Raw genomic sequence first — 24,309 nt, forward strand, 5'->3', positions numbered from 1 at the left:
CCTGTCACAGGAAGTTCCACAATTTAATTTTGTGCCATGCAAAAGAGCATTACTTTGATAGTTTCCAATCTGCTGCCTCCTAATTTTACTGCGTACCTTCATTCATACCTTCATAATGTGAAGAAAAGTGAATAATCTTTTCCTACTTACCTCTTCCTATTGTTGATGACTACCTTACTAGTCATCCTTACCCTAGCTGAAGGCTCCTTGCCTCTCACACGCCTCACACAGAATTCACTCCGCAGCTGTGGCACCCTCGTTGATTTTCTCTATACTTTTATAGTATCTTTCTTTAGTATCTTTTAGTATCTTCAGTATCTTCACTTTCTGAGATCCAACAAGAATCTATGTTTTCTGTGACAGTCACACCTTCCTATAGCCTTCTTGCAAGCTTGGGGATAGCCAGCAAAATCTCCAACGTGTAACAAGTTAAAACACGCAACAAGGCATATGCAGTTGCCATAGATTTCTTTTTTGCTAATGTTTAAAGGCGCTGCACAGTTCTCATGCATTCATGTGACCATGCAATAGCCGTCAGTGAGGATTTAGTAAGCAGTTCCCAAGCTCATGCAGACAGGCATGTAGCAACTCAGACTGAAGATGAAAGCAGGAGGAAGTTCCACAGTCCTTTCCAAGACAGTGGCCACTTTTTCTCTTTTCTGATGTACAGCAACTATGGATTCCAGTCTTGTCAGTATTCTCTGATAATGAGTAACCTATCCTGCTCTTGTTTTGTGTGATATTGTTCTCTTAAACCTCTGTTGTGTTCTAAGTCAAGGTACACTCACATCCAATTTCCAGCTATAAAGTCTGTCAACCACCACTGCACAGCTTGGTTTACGAGCCTTATGGCTAAAAATGAAATTTTGTTGTATTCACACTTTGTGCGTATCCAGACTGTCCCATACAAAGAAACATAAATGACAAAATACACAGCACTGGGATTATCATAGGATAATGCAGACTAAGAAAATGTAAGTAGATACGAAAACATTTCCGCAGTCTGTCCTACTGTTGAGTTCAAATACAAGAAAAAGAGAAGAAACTGAAATTAAGGAGAATACAGTTTTTCAAGAAAATGCTTGTTCTAGCACTGAATACATTGTAATGCATGGAATTGTCAAACCTTAGTTGTAAAAGTGAGGCTTGGAAGGAGGCAGTATCAATAAATTAGAACTGTGATGAAATGAAATGTGATGATGAAGAAAAATCAAGAGAAATACCAGAGAACTATGTTGTTTTAGGCAACTTTATGTACCAGGTTAGAGGGTATTCTGAGTATTTTCTACTTGATTTTTGAGCCATGAGATAACAGACAAATTCACTGTGAAAATTACCATTCTTTTAGAGAAGAGCTCTTTTGGAAATGTATTTTTAGTTTAGTAGAAGCTTTTTGCTACATTCTTGTCACAGATGCATAAGTTCCAAGATCAGTAACAGAGGACTGTCATACCAGTTAGAGGACTGTTTTCATCAGCATTCCTTACGATTTTTACCTGTGTTCTCCTCTTTTCTTATTGCTACAACCATCTTTGCAACAGATGGACATTTTCAAATTATGATCAAAAGATTTTTATTATACCACATGAAAAGTGAATGATCACCTGGTTTACTTGATACTAATATGTACAATAAATATTAATGTCCCCTTTAAATAATAAATTAAAATATAAAATAATTAAAATGTTAGTATGAGTTAGTTTTCCTTTGAAAAAGCTATGCTTCAAAGTAAATACTTTTTCAGGATCCTAAAACATGCCTCTGGCAAATGGAATTCATATGTGTATATATATGTGTGCAGTGAACACAGAGAAGCTGTAATTTTGTCTCTTATTATAAGCATAAACAATACATAAATTATTCTTTGTCCATGTCACTATTTAAACTGAGACATTAACCTGATTTCATATTTGAAGGTGAAGGTGTATATTATCTTCATTTTTTAACAATATTTTCCCAAATCAGAAGTTACCCTCCCCTCTTCCCCACTCTGGATGAAATTTTAAAATTTGATATCTTGATTCTATTTTCCCTTACTCTGGCATAAATTAATTGCACCGAGGCCACAAGTGAAGTGAGAAAAGAACCAAGCACCATGTGGTTTTAGTTCCTACTGATTACAAGATTGCTTTGATTACATTAATATTAGCATTACGACAAAGCACTGCTCTCCAAAAAGCATGCAAGAGACAAAAAAAAAAAAAAAATCTCAGATTTAATATATTTCAAAGAGAACAGATAAGCCCATTATTGGCCACTGAAATGGACTCCTTTGGTTAAACAAGTAGTTCCAACCTCCAACTGGTTGTGGTATCTCAAGAGTGAATTTTAAATTGTGTAGCTCGTTAATTTACTATAATGGGCTTGAAAAATATCCCCAAACCCCTAATTGTACAGCAGGCACTGGTCAATAAAATACAACAATTCATGACTGTATTTTACAGTGATTATAGCAATATGCTGAAATTTAGCTCACCATATATACAATGAGTGATTTTATGAGAAGCACTTATATTTCAAGATGTTCACTAAAAAGAAATGCACGTGAGATGGCTGTGTTTGGTAAACTTCCTTTACATCATTCTCAGCTAAAACACTCTATCACATAGGAAGCTGATTGGTTATATGAGAGAAAAGTTATTGCAGGAGGTTTGCCTCCCTCTTCAGCATGTGCCTCATTTTCTGTGAGAAGGAAGAGGATGAGAACATAAAAGATATTTTCTCCCTTAGAGAAGGGGTTGAGCTAGAAATAACATCTTTTTTTTAGTTTCTTTTACATTTGACTTTCAAACATAACTTTTGTTAGTTAAAATATGCTGTATTTTTAATACTTAAGTTAAGACCTCAGGGCCAGTTAGGGTTCCTGAACTAGATGTTCTTGTACTTAAACGTAATTCAGATCTAATTCAGCAAGTGCTAAGAATTACTCAGAGCACATCTACAACAGGCTGACAACACAGTAGACTAGCACAGCAACAGCAGTCACACAAATTAAGGAAATGGTTTTGGTTTGCAAAAGGGTGCAATTCATATGCCTGAAATACAGACCAAAAGGTGTCTTCTGGTGTCCTGCCTGGGCCCCGGTTGCTGATCCAGAAGACCTCAGGTCCCCTGTAGATCATGTCATGCCTGCTAGCATCATGTGGATGACCCTGGTAATCTGGGGCACCTCAAATGCTACATGTTTTGTTTAAGCTTTGGAATTACACCCTAGATGACAACTGATTATAATGGGAGCTTAGACACCTAACTTGGGTGATTTATGTAGGTTACATTGGATTTGATACCCAATGAACAAGAGAAAAACACCAACCTGGAGAACACATAGGTTTTCTAGACATTCTGCTCTCTTTGGTGCAGCCTTCCAGTTTGCTAAAGATTTGGTCATTCCTGGTCAGCATCAAGGCTATTTTGAATCCCTGCCCTAGTTGTTTAATTCTACCCACTCACTTATGCAGGAAATAAATTTGGTTTGCAAACTCTTGAATCAGATGTCTAAAGGTCAAGTAAGGCAATGGTCCTCTCTGGATTTCATAAGATGCCTTACATTTTGCCTTAGCTATTGTTTACCTCTTTCTGTAAATATGTAATTTCCATTTTGGCCAGTCAACCACCAGAACACACGTTCCTATCAAACTAGATCTTCTCTGCAAGTCTCTGAGAAAAATCATCATTACTTAAAAGCTTCTCACTACTCTATCACCCTTTCTGGGTAATTATTCTAAACCCTGTTGCACTACTGGAAAATTTCCTTAAGGATAAAAATTAGTAGACGTAATTTACCGTGTGTAGGTGTTAAAACTATGCTTCATTCTGCTCTTTGGAAAATGCATGGTTTGAGCCCAGAAATAGCCTGAAATGCTTGCCCAATTCTCTGTATACTGTGTATTCCAAAGAGATTACCCTGCCTTTTGTCTCCTTTTTGATCTCCTTTCCTAAACTGAGTCCAGGGAACCCTGGCTTTATCTAGGCCACCAGAGGCACAGTCCCTCGCTGTCTAGCTGGGGTATGGTAGAAGTCGTGGCTGAAAACTTGTCCGCAGTGTGGAAGATAGAGCAACACAAAACTCTACAAACTAGCACTTGTAGAGTGCTGGCTCTCCCAGAGGTGCTAACTCTGTACGGGCAGGCTTGGGGCAGGTCTTACTGGCAAGATTGACCAACTTGTGCTCAACATTGTACTGACATGATGGTCCTGCTTCCAGTCTGGGAAGTAATCTACCCGCTGCTACCTAAAGGGTCTTTGCACCACACTGATGATAGATGATAATATATGTGTGATACAAAGATGACCTAAGACATGTCCTAAAGATAGCAGTTGCTTCAACTTTTTTGCAACTCATAAAATACGTTAAGAGTGATTCCTCCAGAGTATGATAATATAATGCAATGTATTACGGCTTCTGTAAAGTGGTTGACTTGGTACCCCAAGACATTCTTATAGAAAATCGTACACACAATTAACAGAGTGTATGCTAAATGGATTAAGAATTCAATCCCTGGCAGATTTCAAAACACAGTAACTGAAGCATAGTCATTGAAATTCTAGTGTAATTCCACAGTGAAAGGTAACAGACCGAAGGCAATCCAACCATTTTCATCAAAACCAGAAGTGAACGGCTAAGGAACTGTGTACATGAACCAAAATGGCAAAGTAGTAGAGTGATGATGGCAACACATTCATACAGAAACCCAGACAGCATGGGAACTTAAGCTATTCACACCAGCTGTGCTTCATCATAGCCACATGCAAAATTATAAAACAAGGAAAGAAGAGACACTGCCACACAGATCAGGATGGGACAGTGTATCCTGGAAAGCAAAGATTCCAGGAAGGATTTAGAGCTGGTGTTGGACAAACAAGATTAACACCATTTTATAGCCCAGTGCAAGGAAATGAACGGCTAATGAAAGCTTTTCGTGAATAATGCTGGGAGTAGCAAGTGTAGGGAGGCGAGACTATCTCCGCAGACAGCAGAGTTGAAACAGTGCACATAGTTATAGTGCCTACGGTCCTCAGAAGTTGGAGAGGTGAAAAGAAGAGCTGTCAAAACCATTTAAGACCTGAAGAAAATGTTATCACGGAGAAATTCAAGGCGCTCAGTCTGTTTAGCATTTGATCAGTCACTTGACTGATATACATTTCTTAATGGGGAAAACATATGAGGCACAAAAAGATTCTTTAATGTAGGCAAAAGCTATAAAATGAAGCAATAGCCAGACCCCAAACCCAGATAAATATAGATAAAAAATTAGGTGAAAAAAATGTCAACAGTGCAGGTGATTAATCCTGAGAACAACGTATCCAGCAAATGATGGATTCTCCACCTCTTGATTCCATTTGATCAAGACTGGAATAGATGCTTCATACAAACAAAAATTTTCATACCCATGTGTTCACACTAGGTCATATGAGCAGTACATATTATTGAAAACCAGCAGATCAGAGGTTCACTCCTTTAAGAATGGGTAGTTTCTCTCACAGTCTGAGGACTGCACCAGGTAGTTATGCTTGTAGGACACTACTAAAGGTGGTAGCCTAACTGAGGGCACCAGTAGAAACAGTCTGATTTTTGGAAGATTGGCAGTGCTCCTGGGATTGAGCTAGACTGCTGCTGAAGTGTCCTACGTGCATTACGAGTCTTAAGAAAGATGTTAAGATAAACCCTAATTCTCAGTGCAGTCACTACTGAAGAACTACCTCTCAAATTTCAGATGTGAATGGTGTGCCCATGTCTGGATAGTGTACAAGAGGAAAATATTTAGTCCAAGATTTCCAAGGAGTGTGGGAAAGAAGAAGGGAAGTTATCTGCTCACCTGAAATTTTTATTTGAGCCACTTCTCCATCTCCTCCTTCACTGTGTGCTCGGACCTCAACAACATATTCACCATCACTGGGGACTGGGACCTCTATTGTGTGCTTTCCAGTTGAAAACAACTTGCCTTCATGTTGTCCATCTGGTCTATACAGTACCTAGGGAAGTCACAGTAAGTATAGTTATTGAAATGCTACATTTCCATGAAAACACAGTTACATATGTACAGTGTGTCAATGAAAATTTATTAGGTTTTTATTTATATATGAAGTCTATATATATCAAAACTTAGTGGCTGATATTACTTTTTCAATTTTTACACAGGGTGAATCTAGACACAATGTTTTTTCATTGTTTTCTCTGTTAATAAAATCATGCCACCTTTTGAAAAATAATTTTAGCCCTTACATTCAAAATAAGCAATTAAATGATGGAGGATAATAATGCAGGGTGGCAAAGAGCATCAAATAAAAACCTCAGAACTTAGCTGGGTCTTCTGACATAAAATTTATTACTATTTTCATAAATGAGACAATTACTAATTTTATTATTAAGTCTTAGTGCTTTTAAACTATTGCAAATTTGGTGTTATATGTCTTGTGGGACCTTTAGAAAAGAGCTCCACTCTTTCTGGAATCATCTCTGTAAAACATTGTCAGCAATTCCCAGGAAGCAGTTCAACTCTTCAAGCAAAATTTGTACACGTAGAACATGACACTAATTTTCTTACTGCCAAGCAAGCAGCAAGGTTAAACAGGAATTAATTTTTGAAGCTTTCTATACACCCTATAGTTAGTATATACACTTGCTCTAGGTATACAGTAATTGCATCTAACAAGGTTAAGTGTCCCCTCCCTTCCTCTACCTTCCCAGGCTTTGAAGAACTCATGTTCCAGGAACTGCAGCTCCCATGGAGATGGGAAAGGGAGCTGGAACAATGCATTCTGGTATAAGGAAAAACTATTAAAGTGTACAATTTTTGAAACATTATTTTTAAGCAATAGACAATAAATGTAATTATATGGGAAATCAGGTTGTTGCAGTTACCGATCTAAACTTTCCCATAATAAGGCTTACCACCCAAATGAATTTAATGAATTTCAGTGTCCCAGTGTTTTCTTGCCATATTTACTAAGCCGACTGGCTTTGCCCTAAGCCTACTGGATGTCTGTGATCTACGAGCATGATACCTTCATCTTTTGCATGCAACTATGTTTAAGTCTGATAAGGTACCAAAATTCAACACTGCCTATAAAATGTACCTCCTGTGGCATACATAAAGATTAAAAAAAATTTCATAGCTCATACTTTGTATCCTTCAACTGCAGACTCATTTGACATTGCTTTCACATGATCCCAGGTGATGATGTACCTTGAACCAGATCTTACAGAGCTGATAATTCTTGGACGTTGGCTCGGAGCTGAAAAGCAACATATGTATAATGTGCACATAAATGAGATTTCATAAACATTCAATGACATTTTTATTAAAACATGTAAAAATGTAAAAAGGGAAATTAGACTGATCTTTATATGATTAAGGGATAGTCTCCTTGCTGGAATGAGCTGTTACAGCTCCAGCCAGGCAATTTTGGATGGCTTCAGCAGTGGCTGCTTTGTGGCTTTGCCTTTCTGTGTTGCCAGAATGGAAGTGGCCAAGATTACCCTTCACTATGTTGCTGACCATGTGTGTTTGCTGGCATGCCACTATGTTCAGAACCTCCCAGAAATGTGGCTTAAGATGTATTTATTCATTGAGATTAAATATTTAATTAACCATTTAAAGGCACTTCTAGAGCATTTGACTCAGTAGAAATGGGAGTACCTCACTGCGGATACCATTAATTGTATTTCACACAATAGGCTTATAAAGTGGAGTCTTCTTATTCAACACAAATGAACCCTGCAGGTGCAAGTTGTTCAATACACTATGTACTGACAGAAATCCTAAAATTAGTTGTACATATTTTTAGCCCATATAAATGTATTTTAAAGACAAAAGATGTGTTTCTTACTTGAACATTGCTCAGCATTTATTAATGCTAGGTATCATCATTAAGACAGGAGCTATATCCAGAAACCTATTATGGCATGTAAATTCAAGGGTGTGATTCAGATCACCCACTTTTCAAGGCTCCCTGATCCTGGCTCCCTCTACTATTAATGAAAATGGCAATTGGTCACATTTTAATCATCAGAATACAATCTTTTTCACTATTGACTAAACAGAAAGACAGGGTATAGCTGCCTAAGTAATACCTGGTCTGAATTGTTCATCCTTTGGAATATCATGTCCAGCTCTGGGCCCCCCAGTACTAGAAAGACACTGCTAATCTGGAGTGAGTTCAGCAGAAGCCCACTGAGCTGGTGGGGAGCTGGAAAACTTGCCCCGTGAAGGGAGGGTGACACAGCTGGGCTTGTTCACCCTGGATACTGCTTTGGAGGGGGCCAAAGAGCCACTGTCTGTTTTTACAGGGAGATTAACAAGATGGATCCAGTCTCTTCAAAGCGGTATAGCAGGAGAACAAGTGACAAAAGGCACAAATTTGATTAAAGAAGGCTCAGACTACATGCTCAAAGTCAGGCAGTGAAACAGGTTTCCCAGAGAGGTTGTGCAGTCTCTATCCCTGGAGGTTTTCAAGATCCAACTGGAAAAAACCCCGAGCAACCCCGAGCTTGACCCTCCTATGAGCTGATAGTCTTAGTCTCTTTACCAGCTTTTGTAAGATATCCACATTGTACATGGCAACAAAAGAGAGGAAGGAGAGCCTTAGGAGAAATTTTCAAAGAACCAATACCACATAAAGGGAGAACATTGGGTATATGCATGAGAAGCCAAGTTTGAAAACTTGATGGACGTGATGCAATATGCAATAATGAAGTACATCACATCGCACTTAACCTAATGCTTCATTTACTTACGTGCTTTCCTGGTAATAATATCGATGGTTCTACTGGGAGGTCCATAGCCTGCACTATTGAAGGCAGAAACATCTACATGGTAGCGAGTATTAGGCTTCAGGTTTTCCAATTTGGTTGAATATTCTTGATTGCTCACTTGTACCCGCTGTGCAGCTGCTTCTTTATCATGAGCAGCCCAGTAACGAATCTGTAAGAAAGCAAATTGAAGGATTAAATTCAACATATTTAGTCATAAAGAAAGTTTATAAAAAATGGTGTATGCTGGTTGTTTCTACACTACACACTCCGGGTAATAAGTGAGCTAAAAGAAATCTAACATCAATAGCATCGAATTCCTTCTACAGTCTGTGATTTTAACCAAGTTGTATATAGACATAAAGAAACAGAAACAAATTCAGCTTTTATTACGAAACCTTTTCACACAATGGTTTAACTTGTTCTCAGCTAAGTCATTAGAAGTCTGGGAGATGGATAATGACTTCAGAGAACAAGACCATTTTCTTCTTGCTGTTTTGTTTGAGCATTTTGCTCCGAATGTTAATATTGTTTTCCTACACTACACTGTAGACTAAACTCTGCTAATGTTTTCCACAATATTTTGTTTAAAATGTCTTACAAATTTAATCCTTTTTTACTTCTATCTAAGGAATGAGAAGTATTCAGTCATGTTATCAGTATGTGCAGGTCTAGATATGTATAAATAACCATTTTCTAAAGTTCTTTGGCTAAATTCAATTGGATTTCATAGTACAATATGGCATTTGTCAAAGTAGATGAGAAAGAACCTGAAAATGCTTCAACTATGGGAAAAGCATCAATGTAAGCTTGTAACATCTTAAAATCCAACTTCAATTAACTGTACATAGAAATTCTGTGAGGCTGTTTTTCCCAAGAAATTGTTCCATTCTACTTTAATTCATTACGCATTACAAAGCACCAGTTTAAAAGAGAGTAATTCCTGTGGAGTGATGCCATTCCATAGGGTCTGTCCCATACACAGGGTCCTATTCTGCATGGCCTTGTGAGATGCAAATGAGAGTAAAACACTGTCAGTCTCTGGGTTTTGTCTGGTTTATAACCATTTGCATAAGACTAAATTACTGCACTAACCTGAAAGAGTGGAAAGCCATTCCCATTACATTTTGGTTTCGACTGTTTTTACTCTCAGCATTTCTGCTAGGCTTCTGCCTGCCTTCAAAATTATTTTTGGGTATGTTACATGAGGGCCTTTTCAAATCTTTTTCGGAAGAACATAATGTTGTTGGCAACTTCAGACTCTAGGAACAATCTTGCTTTGTAAGATTTGACTGGTGACATCAAGTATCCTGTTATTTTATCTTTTAAATAGCAACTGCTTTAATCTTCTGTTCTGCTGACATTAGCTTTCCTTGGAAACTTCGTTTAAGGAATAGGTTAGAAGAGCAGATAGTTTGTTGAGGTGTTAATATCACAGTTTCCTCTTTACAAATTATGGGCATGACCCTTGCTTGGCAGCTTGGCAAGGCCTTATTTTCTCCTGTTGATGTTTATATTAAAATGCTTAATGAAAACACTTGTTTTATCACAGACTGTGCTGTGGCTGAATGAGGAGAGGTGCAGCAGAGGATTTCTCTTCACCTACTTCAAATGTCTTTGGACATTGTAACAATCAATACCACTTCACAGAGTTTATGATCATTTAAATACTAAAGTCTCTTGGCAGCGTTTGTTGCTTCAGTCTTGCCCACCAGTGTTAGAGGTCACTCATGCTCTGGTTATTATAAATGTGACAATATCATAACGTCTTTTCCTCCTCTTTCCTGGTGCAGAGAGAAATCATGTTCTATCTGCAGGCCAAACTGGCTCCCATTTTTAAATACTGCATGTGTACCTGCCTTTCAGCAAGCATTTACGGGTAATTTTAAGTTATATAAATGTATGTCCTGCACAGCGTTTTGGAATTTTAATCCACTAGCATCCTAAACATCAGTTTACTGTAATTTAGGCACTCACTTGCACGAAACTCCCACTTATTGAGGTGACTATTTTACTGAGTCAACAGCCTTTGCCCCAAAATGAGTGAGGAATGTGCACCCAATCCATCCTGCAGGCTTCTCCAGCAGGGTGGTAACCTCCACTTGATGAATGGTTTTGAACTGGTGTGGATCTGAAACTGTCACAGCCATTTCACCTGAAGCTCTGACTATGATCTTCAAGTCAGATTTTTTAAAAAATATGATTATAATTAACAAACTGTTGTAGATGAGCTGTTGTGGTTGAATGCAACCAGCTGTATACCATAAGCTGTCAACTATAAGTGGCTGACTCAAATGTGAGAGGGTGTGTGCATCATGAGCTAGAAGACGTCATGTCTATCTCTGTCCCTAAGTTCAAACAAGTTTCCAGCCTGCAGCAGAGAGATGTCTGCGAAGTTCTACGTGGCCAAAAGTTTATTAGCTATGACAGGATCGATGGCAGCTTTGTTGCTGATATTAACTGGCCATTGAAGACTAATTAATTCATTTTCAGTATGTTCTATTATGTTAATTAAGTACCTGCTTTACCTAAAGATGGCAAACACACTTTATGGGAAGCTTTTGTTAATCATGGGGCATATGCTGGAAGCCTTTCAATACCTCTGACTTGCAAAACTTACTACAACCCTACAGTTCATTTGCACTACAGTGCTACTAAGGGCGTAATATAACAAGTAACATACAGCATCAAACAAGACAAGTGAGAACAATGCATGAAAATGCAAATTACTACACTAAGAGCATGTTATATTTCAGGCAGAAGTAATATAATGTAAAAATTAAACTAAATTTAAATCCCAAATACTATTGTTCTTGGCTGCAATGTTGTGGACTTAACCACTCCTATAGTGTGCGAGCTGTGTGTCACACAGAATGTTTTTCTTTACCTCTTCATTTAATATACAGTCATATCTACATATTTGGATTATTGTAACTACTCTTGGAAAAGAAAAAAATTTGGATGACTCCCTTGAAAGCTAAGTAAAAGAACGGTCTTCTTTAGGCTATTCCTACATTGCTCTTCTCACTTATTATTTAAATACTTTAAAAGTCTCTTGAAATAACTTGGAAATTTCTTTCACTCTCCTGCCTCTGTGGAAGTGATATCTAGAATTAAATGCCCCATTGTTTCAAGAAGTCATATTTTCTCACTTTGCTCTATAGCCCCTCTCTCTTTTTATTAAAGAGCTTGGACAATAATCCTGGACAGTCTGCTTTTTCCTGGTGCGCTGCATTTACCTTGGTAGGGTAACAAATTCCCAGGGGACACAGGAGGGTATTTCAGCCCAGCTCTAGGGTTTGTTGTAGGAGATAAGCCAATAGTGATCTGTAGGAAGGGAATGCCTTATCCATCATGGATTAGTGCAGCCTTCCATGCTGAAATCAGGGAAAAAACCTCTCTTTTGTGGTCCTCTCCTCTATTCAATTTTTAATATACTGAAATACACCAGAAGTTGTTTCCGTAAGTGCCATGGAACAACAGCTGTCATAGTCATGAAAGTTTTACATAGCAGAGACATAAAAGAGATACTTTACTCATATTAAGAAAGAATGCTAATAGGATATTTCAGTAAACAAGGGACAATGGTGGTGAATCGTGATAAATTTGTTTAATAAAATAAACATGTATCTATTACATGTCTGCATAGAAGCAGCAGGAAACACAGAGAGCGTCTTTGGTATTGCATGCACTGAAGAGCTATGGCTTTTAGCAGGCTGTTGCAAGAACTCATAAATCTTACATTCTCTATATGGATGGAGATAGTTTTCATACTTTATCTCTTCTTTAAGTGTGAGCTGAGGATACTCCTCCGTAATGGCAAAATGTATCAGCTCGCACTCATCACCATAAGGGCAGTCATCCTGACAGTATGCGTTAGTGTCAAGAAGATCTGACTCCTTCAGGTGTAAAAAGCATTGTGTCGCAGGTGAAACACCTTCAGGTACTTTGCTTAGGGTACTCCCACCTCTTAAACTCTAGCATTTAAAAGGTCAATTATGCAATTTTCAGGTAATAAGAAACACCAAAATGAAACCACGAAGGTGTTCTGGTGAAGAAGGGATTTTGCTAATTTGTGTTACAGCTGAGTAGTAATTAAAAAATAAATATTGGACTATTTCTTGATGCCTATAGAGATAGAGCCTTCCAGACATATTCACTGGAATTTTATAACATAGTTTGAGTGCTTTATCCCCCATAACTTGTATTGTATCTTCACAAAAGCTATCTACAGCTTTGACCTTCCAGAAAAGCCCTCTCTATTTTTGCCCTGTCTCATGGCTCCCTCGGGACTGATGGGAGCTATGATCTTCAGGAGCACAAGACTTTCTTTTTGCTCTCAGTGTAGAAGCACAGGCTTGCCCTTTGCTGCTTTCTCCATCACTAGAATGAAGCTGGTGATTGCTCTAGAGAAAAGGATCTCAGAATTAACAACTTGCTGAGCTCCGTGGGGCAGTAATTCATGCCTATCAGTCTGATTATTGTGTAGCCAGATGGGAACTTCTTTCCAGAGACCTGATAACTAGAAGGTTACTTCAGAAAAAGAGGAAGAAAAAGAGAAGACATTCATTCTAATGCCACTGCTCACTTTACGTATTCAAGCCACCCAGTTCATACTGAATTTGTGGAAGAGCAGTATTTCTCTAGGAATGAGTGGATGAAGTTACACTCCAGCTATCAAAATAAGGCCATACCCAGCATCTCTATATTCTGTCTAACAGAGCTCTCCACCCATTCCCAGGGTATCCCACCTTTCTTCAGAACAGCAGTTATTCTCTTTTCAGCCCAAAGACCCTCCACACAGAATTCTTTACAACTTTATTCCCTTTTTTCTATTTACTGTCCCATGCATCCTGTTCTTTCCTGCTGGATCCTCTCCCTTCCCTTCTTTACCTGGATTCCCCTGACAGCAATTCAGATTGCTTTATGTAAAATAAAGCAAAATTTTAAAAAATGGCCAAAAGTGGGTTGCCTATAGGAATATTTTCCCACCACATTCTTTCCCCACTCATCCTTCCCCTCCAGCCTTCCTACCCCATTCCGCATTACAACTCTCAACATGTGTTGTCATGCTCTATCACTGCTGCAATCCCAACCTCTCCATGCTCTCCTTGTGGCTGCTCTCTCCACTCCCCCACAAGTCCCCTGGTGTGTGCCTGCTGAGTGTCTGCTCTGGTTATTCAGGGCGTACAGGCTTCCTGCACAGTTTCTGCGCTGATTGTGCAGCTCAGGAGTGCAACACTCCTATATGGCTGGCTCCTTGAGCTCACAGATCAGGACACTCCACCTGGCTCTCAGTTAAGACCATGAATTTGGCTATTCTATTCTAGTTGCACAATCCCTATGAAACACCAAACCAGTGGGCTGCTTTAGTAAATTAGGAGTTACTGCTGATGTCAGTGTCTTAATTTTCAGCCCCAGTGTTCTCTGTTTGTAATCGTAAAACTTTATGTGGGTACTGTGTATAATCATGCTTTATATGGGACACTATGCTAGTTCCTATTGAGATCTTTGCTCTCATCATGTTACAGTACACCAAAAGTATTACATAAATCTCATGGAGACAGAAACAGAGATCAGGAAATACAGTAACAAGTACTACTAATTAAAAGAACATTTATTCATAGATTCCAGTCATAAAAATGCCTTCTATGAGCTTACTCCACATTTTTATGTGCTCATTTTGGAACATAGAGGCTACCATCAAGCAGCCGGCAACTTAACTCACAAAGCAAGTCACTAACAAAGGCCCAAATCCCTATTTTGGAATGCAGCCAAAGTAAGCCAGCTGTAAACTGCAGAGTTTGTCAGCATCCACTCTACATGGATGATGTTAAGGCTTCCCTGCTGGAGTACTACGTGGCCATTTCTGATTGCACCCACCCTGTGGCTGTTGTTATCACTGTACAAGGACAAGAACAATTTTTACTGGTAGTAACACTTAATCTTGGACCAGATGAACATAACTTTAAGCTCATTTTCATGTGGAGAGTAGAAACTATGAACAACACATTGTTGTCTGCACAATAGCACTGTCTCTGTTATACTGGATTCTGGGCATTTGTCACCTGGTCCCACTTACTATAGGATTTGTGGGTGACATATTAATAACTGCTGAAAATTTAAATGAGCCATGAGTTAGCTACAATTTCATGTCCTTGTTGACAATTACACCCAAAACTTAATTTCAATATGTTCTGAGAAGGTAGAGATAGGCATTCAATTATGTAACATAAAGAGATCAGATTCTGTTACGAAATAATGATGCCTTTTTTCTGTTGAATAGTGAGCACGTACATTCGTTAATATGTTTTAGTAATGAAGTATATAGCGTTAAAAAGAATCTGTTTCTCAGAATGTGAAATCTGTACAGAAAATTACAACTACAGAGAAGTGAACCCTAAGAGACAGAATGCTAGAGTAGGAATTATCTTGCATTTAACTACTGAAATTAAATGAATGAGAAGATATACAGTATCTTCTCTAAACTCACCTGATATCCTTCCACAGACTTATCAGTAACATGGTGCCAAGAAACAGACATTTCAGAAGATGACAAAACTTTCACGCTCACATCTGTAGGTATTTCAGTTGGAGCTGGAAGATGAAACACATGTTAAACATCCAATTTCAACCAGTGACATTGTTATACTCGCTTACACAGGCTCCTCTCACTTCAGTATTTCGTATAATTTTCTTAGTATCAGGGGGCCAAGCGTGTTAGTTTTTAATCTGTTTTTACTTGAGTGAACTTTAAATTCGGTGATGATCTGTATGGGAAATGACTATAAAAACAAAGCAATGATTCTATTACTTGGCTCAGACTATGTATTTTTATGCTTCAACAGATTCCATGCTGAAATCTGTGTAAATTAAAACCAGGCTTTGATAAATAGAATGAAGCATCCAGTGATCTTTTACTAAATTGGACAGCAGCTCACAGATTATGTACATCAGATTTTTTAACCTAGCTACACACAAATATTCACGTATATGTCACTTAGTCCTGATACAAAGTTTTTATGAGACTGAATATTAGTTATAGAGCTGGCCAGTGGCACATATAAACTTGAACATAGGTGTGAAATAATCCAAGAGCACCCTTCTATTAGGCATATGTCACAAAGCTGATTTTGTTTGTGTTCTTAGTTCTGGACAGCAGCCAATGCAGAATACAGACCATTATAATGTGATATGCTTTTTTTCAGGATTTAAATATTAAGTTCTAGTTTAATTATAAGAAGCTGTTAACTTCACTGTTGCTTACATTTTAAGTGAGGTAAGGAATTTAAAAAGGCATAAACTTAGCAATGCCTATAAAAGTTTTCCAAGCTAAGAACAGTTCTCTGTCGTGAATCTTTTGAAACAAGTTGCAACAGACAGGCATGGCAGCCTGAGCTGAGGAAAGCTTTCATATACTTAATCTTCCAACTGGGCATCCAGTCAACTATGCATCAAAACAGCCACTGTTAAGAAAAAAATCAGTTACATCGCTCATGAAAAGTATCCTAGGTAACAAAATAATCTTATATGCAAAGTTACCTTTTGTAATTGTCTTTCAATGACTGTTAATAATGCAAATGTATAATTAAAAAATGATATGTTATTGCAAAATTGTTTTCACAATGACAGGAATTTAGATAAGCAAGAGGCCTGTGCACTCATTACTAGCAAACATTACTCACTACTAGCAATGGCAGGTATGACTAGTAGTTGTCAGATATGGAACTTGGCTTAAAACACATGGGAACACAGAAATTCCCCAGTCACTACAGAAGTGAATAAATATGCCCACAGTTATAACTCCACACACATAGATATATTACAAAATACACAACTTAGTTGAAATGCTGTCATATTTATGTATGTGTGTATATTTATACATATCCATATGGAATATTGTATGACCATATTGCTTTAAAATCTCACTAATACCTCAGAGAACTTGTGTTTTCTGATAGTTGTAATTTCACTTGCTGATTCAGAAGTACACAAGTACAGGTTGAATAGATGTGATCATCTAATCTATTCCCCAATCACTGTCAGACTCTCCTCCATTGTGTGTTTCCTATTGAAAAGTTCCAACTGCCAGCCATTTTGCTGATACAATACTCTAAACAATATTTCAGTGCTTATGCTTGTTTATGAACTCCAAATAATTTATACCCCTATTTGGCATCTATGTTCTATAAATATTTTGCAGTCTTTCCTGAGCCAGAAAGATGATATCAGCTGCTTTTCTCCAGCCTTCTAATTCAGTAATTCTACCAATAAAAGAAGCAGTCATGTGGGCCTCACAATATGTTCTCTTCACTGAAAACACAGTGATCATCACACAATTATCTTCTAACCTTAACTATACAAAATTAAGGCTGGAAGCCAGTAAGGATGCTACAAGGTACTGAGGTGACTTTATGCAAGTCCTGATGCCAGCAGAAAAATACGCAGAATGTTCTTTGGAATAACTTTCATTACACCTATTGGAAAAATTCCTTCTAACCTGCCCTGCTGTTCCTGGATTTCAGGATCATAGCTCTGCACAAGAGCTGTGGGCATTACTGGTAAGGTTTGGAGCATCGTGAATCTGATTGTTTTGGTGACTCTTGTGCTTGAAAGCAAAGAAAAGTAGGTTCATTGACCTTCTATTCCTTTTGCTGCCTGGATCTGGCATATTTTAACCACAAGTGTTTCTATGAAGTGTCTGGACTTTGCTAAAGTCTATGTTAGAACATCAGCAGCCACTGAAGTAACTTATTTATCTAGAAGCTGGCACTACTGCACATTCGCTTTTCTTCTGTCTTTTGGAGCTATTAGGCTCTGCCATGTCTGTGAACTGAGAGAGCTATATGAACATACTGCCATTCCTGACATGGTTAGTGCAATCCTAACATAAACACATAGGAGCTTATCAGTCAGCTGTTGATAACGTCTCCGAGAAAGGATGTATACTGAAATGTTATTTAGCAGATATGGCCTTTATTACACCATAGCTATTTACTAACTCATTTATACAAAAAAACAACTGTTCTGTTGCTGTGGCAGCTGTTGAAGATGATATCCTAAGGTACGCTTTTCTGAGAAAAAGGATTAGTATTAACCTCTTGAGATAGTTAAGTGTCACTAGCTTGAATCCTGAATTATCGTAAGAACAAAAGGACTATTTTATCTTTTCTCTGTGTGTGGGCGATTTGTGTGCAAAGTTCCCATTAGTGCTAATGGGAATCATGAACATAAATCTCCCATAAAGTACACAGAATAAAGAACAGAGTCGGAAGTGTGAGAAGCGGCCCCGTTATCATATCCCTCCTCTTGGCTTTTTGGTCTGGATCTGTTGACTTTGTGAAGGAGATTCTGCTCTATGGAAAGAAAAATATGAGCATTTCTTCTTTGGGTTTCTGGTGGAAATTAATAAACCATATTTTTTAAAAAAATACTTGAGAGATTATGTTGCAATTAGGATGTTGTATATATTTCTTTTGATTGAAGGTAAACCTTCTTCTAGTGCTTCCTCTCTCCTGCTAAGTTTGGAAATGTCATTTAAACTTGAATCCTGATGATCATAGCATGTGAAATAATTCCAGCAAGAACTATGAAAAAGATTTTCGTGAAATGTCAAGGAGGTTTTCATCAAATTATTCACTTGATAGCTCTAACATCAAAACCAGAATAAAGAATGTGGCAGGGATAATTTATATTAATATCTAACATGCTTGAAATATAACCGGATACAACTGAACTATCATTCCTTCATAAGTTTTGGGCTAGATTCTGATGCTGATCTACTCTAATAATAGGCTTTAGTGTAGTCTGTTAAGAAGAAAAAACCCATATATATATGTCAAAAGTATTAAGATCACAGAGACATTGCTGGATAAAGATGTAAATGTTTTAGGTAAAAAGTATGAAGATGAGAATTTCTTTTTTTTTTTTTTTTAATTCTTAAATCTTTTAACAAGCTGTGTGAAAGATCTTGAATGCTTCTGTGTATTGCCCATTCAGACGGCAAGTACAGCCAAGTGTTCTGCATCGCATAGGAAATAGAGTCTGAAGTTGTTTATTCAGAACAACTGCAAGTGTTTTGTGTGAGCAATGTACACCCTCCTTGCTGAAGGTGTATGTTGCTGTATTAATAAGTGTCTAGGACCAGGTTTTCTCTGCTGATGTTGGCAGTGCTGATCTGGGCCCTCAGTGTAAAACTTATCTGGAACCTTTACTCACCATCTTGTGCTGAATAAATGACAGCAGTCAGACTGAATGGTCCATCTCCTTTGTTGTTAAAAGCTTTCACTTTTACTTGGTACTGCGTTGAAGGTGGCATTGATTCATCCTTGTGGACATACCGGCCAATTTCAGGATTAGTAACTGTGACTCTTCGCCATTCTTTGTCACCAAATGGCTTGAAAGCCACTATATAACCGAAGTTATTGCCATAGTGGTATTCTCTTGACAAAGGCTAAAGAGGTAAAAGATAAAACATTACTTTTTGTAGCCAACTAAACAAATGGATGTCTAATTAAATATAAATAATATAGAAAGCATTGATATGCGCATTGTAAAACCACTGAACTCAAGTTCCATTTTCTCCTGCTTTGCTTCTATGGCTTGCTCCCACCTCCTTTAAAAATACACCATCTTCACTATGCAAATCTGCAGTAGTAGTAGTATATCTGCTACTAAAACATTTTAAGATCTTGTTCCTCATCCGAACTCAGTGCAAGACACATCATGTTATCTCCTACAGAAATAAACCAAGAATGATTGTGTACTAAAACTGTTGTCAGCTGTAGCTGGCAAAAAAGGCTTTCTTAAGGAGTAAGTGGTAGTGGATATGTAGCACAGACACACTATGTAAGTACACAGGTCCATGAGCGTGTGTGGAGATAGATATTCTCGTGAAACAGAGAAGAAAAAAAATTATGTGGTTGGCCTAAATTATATTAATTTACCCAAACGTGGTTATCTATGCAGCTTCCGCCATTGATGAATAGAAATGGAAACATTCAAAGAATAATTCATCCTACCACTTCTCACTGATGATGGAGGGCGTACAGTTGCTGGTTTAGATTATCAACCTAGATTCTAACTGGTAAAAGTTTAAGTTAAATGACTCCCTCATCCAGCATAAGCATTAAAGGTACCTATCCAAAATATTCCTTAAAACTATAGCTGATTTCCTACACCTAAGAATTATGGAAAATATAAAATTACGGAAGACCATCTGCTGTAATAAATTTTGCTTCATTTATCAAAGCTCTACATTCATTGATCCCTCCACAGTCCACAGAACCTTTACCACAAGTATTAGACAATGCACCCAACAAGCCAAAATCATGTCATTCATCAGTGCATCTAAAGGCTGACGTGAAATAAACTTCCTGCATCACCTTTTTCCATACTGTAAACCTCACAGAGATGAAATAGCTTATCTTGAGGCAAAGGTCTTGCAGCAGTACAACAGACAGAAATTATTATTCTTAGGTGTTTGCCCGCTGCTGTAGCACTTCAGCCAACATGTGTGGAGCTATTCTGAGCAAGGGTTTATGAAACTTAAATGTTAATAGTGGAAAAAGCAAAAAAAACACCCTAGCTCACAAATTTTGATATTCATATTTCTTTGAAGCAAGAATGGAACTCCAAAGATTCTCTGAGAAGAAAATTGTGGTGAAAACTCACCAGATTTTTGGACTAATAGAAACATTTACATTTTGACTTCAGAAACGTAACACATTGATTAGAACACTGGTATACATAATACAACAAGAAAAAAATTAAGGCAAATACAGATGTTGGAACTCAAAATTTGAAAAATGTCTGATAAGGACATACGAACAATAATGGAACCTCTTTTCTTCATGACAAAGCTTCCAAGAGAAATGTACAGAATCAGACCAAAGGCTGGGACTTCTGACTTTACTCAGCTTAAGGTTAACTGACCCCTGCTCTGGGTATGCCCACTGTCAGATCCCATTGCATCCCATTCTCTCTGTTGCTGCTGCAAAGTTTCACCACTTTGCAACATCAGTGCTAAAGTCACAACAGTAACAATACAGCAATATTAAAAGCAGTCAGCCTTCAGCTGGTTGAAGACAGAAACCTGGTTCTAGATGACAGTCCCTAGACACCCTTGCCTCAGCATGGGATCATCACAGGATACAAGCAAAAAACGGCTGTGGGAGCAAGGCCCAGAATCCAGCAGGATCTACCATCTGCAGAGTTCAGTAACCACCAGATTTTCTCTTGCTTCCTGTTCTTTTTTTCCACATACTGCATCTCCCACAGAACAGTAGCTCAGTTCAATCAAAAACTGGAAAGTGGCCTCAGTACACCATGAATAGGGTTAGGGCACCCTTCCAGAGCATGGGATATGCATGGACAATCTTCTGGACTGAGTGCCTCTTGCTTCCTGGGTGGATACTCTAACCATGACTCCATGTTGCAGAAGACAACTGACCGACGGCAGGTCTCTACATACATAACTTCTTTGGCTTTTCTGAGGAACACAGGTGAAATGCTGACATATGACAAATCTGAATTATAATGGAGCTTTAGACAGTGGAAAGATATCCATCTACCTACAACATGACTTCTGAGAATGCATGAATGACTTAAGTATAATTGGTAATTAAGATGACTACCAATAGATAAAATTCAAGAAACCCCTCATGTGAAAACCGAGCTGGATATTCAGTCTCTAGCTGTGATGCTAATCACAAGCCACCAGGTGAAGACTTTAACTACAAATCAGCTATGAAAAAAAAAATAGTAGATAATCTATTTTATGTGCTTAATTTTTTGTGTGTCAGGCATATTCTGAGTGTACCTATTGGATGAGGTATAACTCATGTCTTAGCTTGTTTTCTACCTCAAGCCTGACTGGACATCAGGTAAAAATTGGATACCTAGTTTCCCAGAACAGCTAATGTACCTTCACGTACCTAAGTGTAGATTCACAGGCAACCTTGCAATTCAAAAAGTAGAAGATTTCATGGACTGGGTCACCTTCGATAGCTCATCTTCTGAATCTATCATTGTATGTAGCTGCTTAAAATAAACCAGCATCCTATCTCATAAGCCAAAGCAAACAGCTTGGATGCAGCCCTAGTCTCAGAATGATTTTCAGCCAGAGCAAACTTTAGAAAGCCAGGAATGGCGCTTAAACATTATATTCTGGAACGTCTTAAATAAAATGTTGAAAGCAGCTCGCTTTCCAATGGCTGCACATAATAAGCAGGTATATGTAGCTGAATCGTCTGTAGTATCCACTGAAAACTTTGAAAAACAAAAGAGAAGAGGGAGAGACAAATGGGGAAAATGAAGAAGAAGGGGCATGCCACTCCTAGCTCTCTTTCTCAGTTCTTCTTTCAAAACAAGGCTCAGAAGAGTTTTGATTGCATCTCTGGCTGTCTCATTCAACCTGGGCTTATGAATCATAGCAAAAGCTGAAAGGGGGTTGGCAGCAACATGTGAGCTTGCCATACATTTTGTTCTTCTCTTCTTAATTAAGGACTATTTTGAGTAGCATATGCAAATGTCATCACATTTGGGTGAATTAATATACACCTTTATCTTAGCCTTACAGATAGATATATTGTTGTCTGTCAGACAGGCTCGGTAAATCTAATGCCTCTATTCAAAAACACTTGCCAGACATAGTATGGAAGATTCTTAGGAAGTAAATATTTGAAGTCATGCTTAATATGTTTGTCTAAATGAGCTACTCATTACAGAACAGATGTAAAAAGCATGACACTAGCTAAGAGAAATAACTGGAATATAAATCTACTTGGGTGTATAGGAGGACTGAAATGATCTTGTACTTCAGATCTTGTATTAGTCAGTATTCTCCTGGTTATAATGTTTTTTTTTTAATTTTGTTACAGCTGAGTTTTCACTATATTGAAAATGCCACGAGTATGGGTCTTTACATGCAACACAAGAAGCAGCTCTGTAGTTTGTTAAAGTTTTTATAAGACAGCACTTGTGAAGAAATAATAAAATAATCTAGGTCTTGTGCAACTGTCCATTGCATATGTTCTTATTTGACTTTTGCTCTTAAAAAATAAATAAATATCAGAATCAAACCCATTAGGATACATCTACTTCCTAACCTGTTGTTAGTGGAACTAAGAAATAACGTTTTCAATATATTTTAATAGAAGTGGGGATTGATCTTCCTTTTTCAGAAACTTAGAAATTTTTTTTGTGTGGTAAATTCATTGCTAAAATACTTAGGCAGACTGAATAAATATTTTGAACTGAATTAAAAAAAAAAAACAAACACAAACACAAAACAAAACAAAACAGGAACGCCCAAATCTGTTAGTCCGAACATAAGGCTGACTATTTCTGTATCATACTTGAGAATTTTTTCAAAGAGGTATGATCAACCTTAAGTACCAAAAGATGGAATGTGCACATGGATTAAAATTTGTGCATTCAATAGGAGGACCCCTATACAACAATGAGAAAGTTACTGTTGGAATTATACCATCTTTATATTACTTCCCACAACAAAAAGCACTCTTCATAGAGGCAAATAAGCTGCTACATCTGAAACAAATTATTCCCCAAATGACCCAAATGGCATAATGTGCCCTACATGCCTTTTAGCCTTATGAAGGTGAACAGAGAGGTCAACAGCAAGATAAACTCGGTTATTTTTTCAAGCATAACATTTAATCATCTTTCTTTGCCAGACGTAATGCTTCTGTAACTCTGTTTTTGCTGGTAACTGATAGGCTCTGACATGAATCAGATAGGCTTTTTTGCTTTATTTCTTCTCCCCAGATTTCTGAAATACCCTTCAGAAGACCTCCAACCCTCTCTTCCATGCAACTTTTGCATACATGACAACTTTGCTTAAAAATCCTTATCCTCTCTTGTTCTGGGTTTTGCTTTCTTCCTGTCTTCCTGTCCCCTTTCCCTTCAATAATGTTTTCAGAAGCATTTTTTTCCCCACATTATATGTAAATTTTAAAAAACATTGCTTCAATACCAGAATGAAGATAGCGTTTATATATATAACTAGATATACAAGACTTTCTAAAATCAAAATATCATGGATTGAATACCTAAAGTACATGAGAGAGATGAAATTTCCAAAAGACTTTGCTAACTGAAAAGCTTTTTTGGTAACACTGTAATTTTTTGAGCTTTTAATTCCATTATTTTTGTGATTAACATTTTATCTCTGTCCCTTTCCCCATTCCTTATTTTGCTTAATACATAATCACTAAAGAAAAATTAATGGCTTGGAGGAAAAGAACAACATCATCAGTATGTGGATATCAATGAATGGCTACATTGTGGTACGAGGCAACATTGTTTTGTATTACCAGTCACATTAGCATAAAATAAAACTTACAAAATGTCAATATACAAGAATTTCCTTAAAACTATAGTTAAAAATTATGACAGGCTAGTTTACAGAATGGCAATGTGTTTTCTTTTTTTTTAATAAAGCCTGTAAATCTGCTCACAGCACATTAAAGTCTTAATTAAGACATTATACTTTTGTTTGTAGTAAGCAATTCTGCATGCTGTTCATTTTGTAACTT

At 37.6% G+C, this 24,309-nt stretch overlaps 1 protein-coding gene across 1 annotated transcript in view; it reads right to left on the bottom strand.

Moving 5' to 3' along the window:
- The window catches only part of CNTN1 (contactin 1), an 84,735-nt gene that overhangs the window by 13,833 nt on the left and 46,593 nt on the right, over window positions 1-24,309 (bottom strand). Inside the window, 5 exon segments of the mRNA XM_009880886.1 lie at window positions 5,817-5,973; window positions 7,124-7,236; window positions 8,738-8,924; window positions 15,246-15,349; window positions 18,971-19,205. Coding sequence (XP_009879188.1) covers window positions 5,817-5,973; window positions 7,124-7,236; window positions 8,738-8,924; window positions 15,246-15,349; window positions 18,971-19,205 — 796 coding nt within the window.

Source organism: Charadrius vociferus, unplaced genomic scaffold (assembly GCF_000708025.1).
Source record: "Charadrius vociferus isolate BGI_N301 unplaced genomic scaffold, ASM70802v2 scaffold52, whole genome shotgun sequence".
Lineage (NCBI taxonomy): Eukaryota > Metazoa > Chordata > Aves > Charadriiformes > Charadriidae > Charadrius > Charadrius vociferus.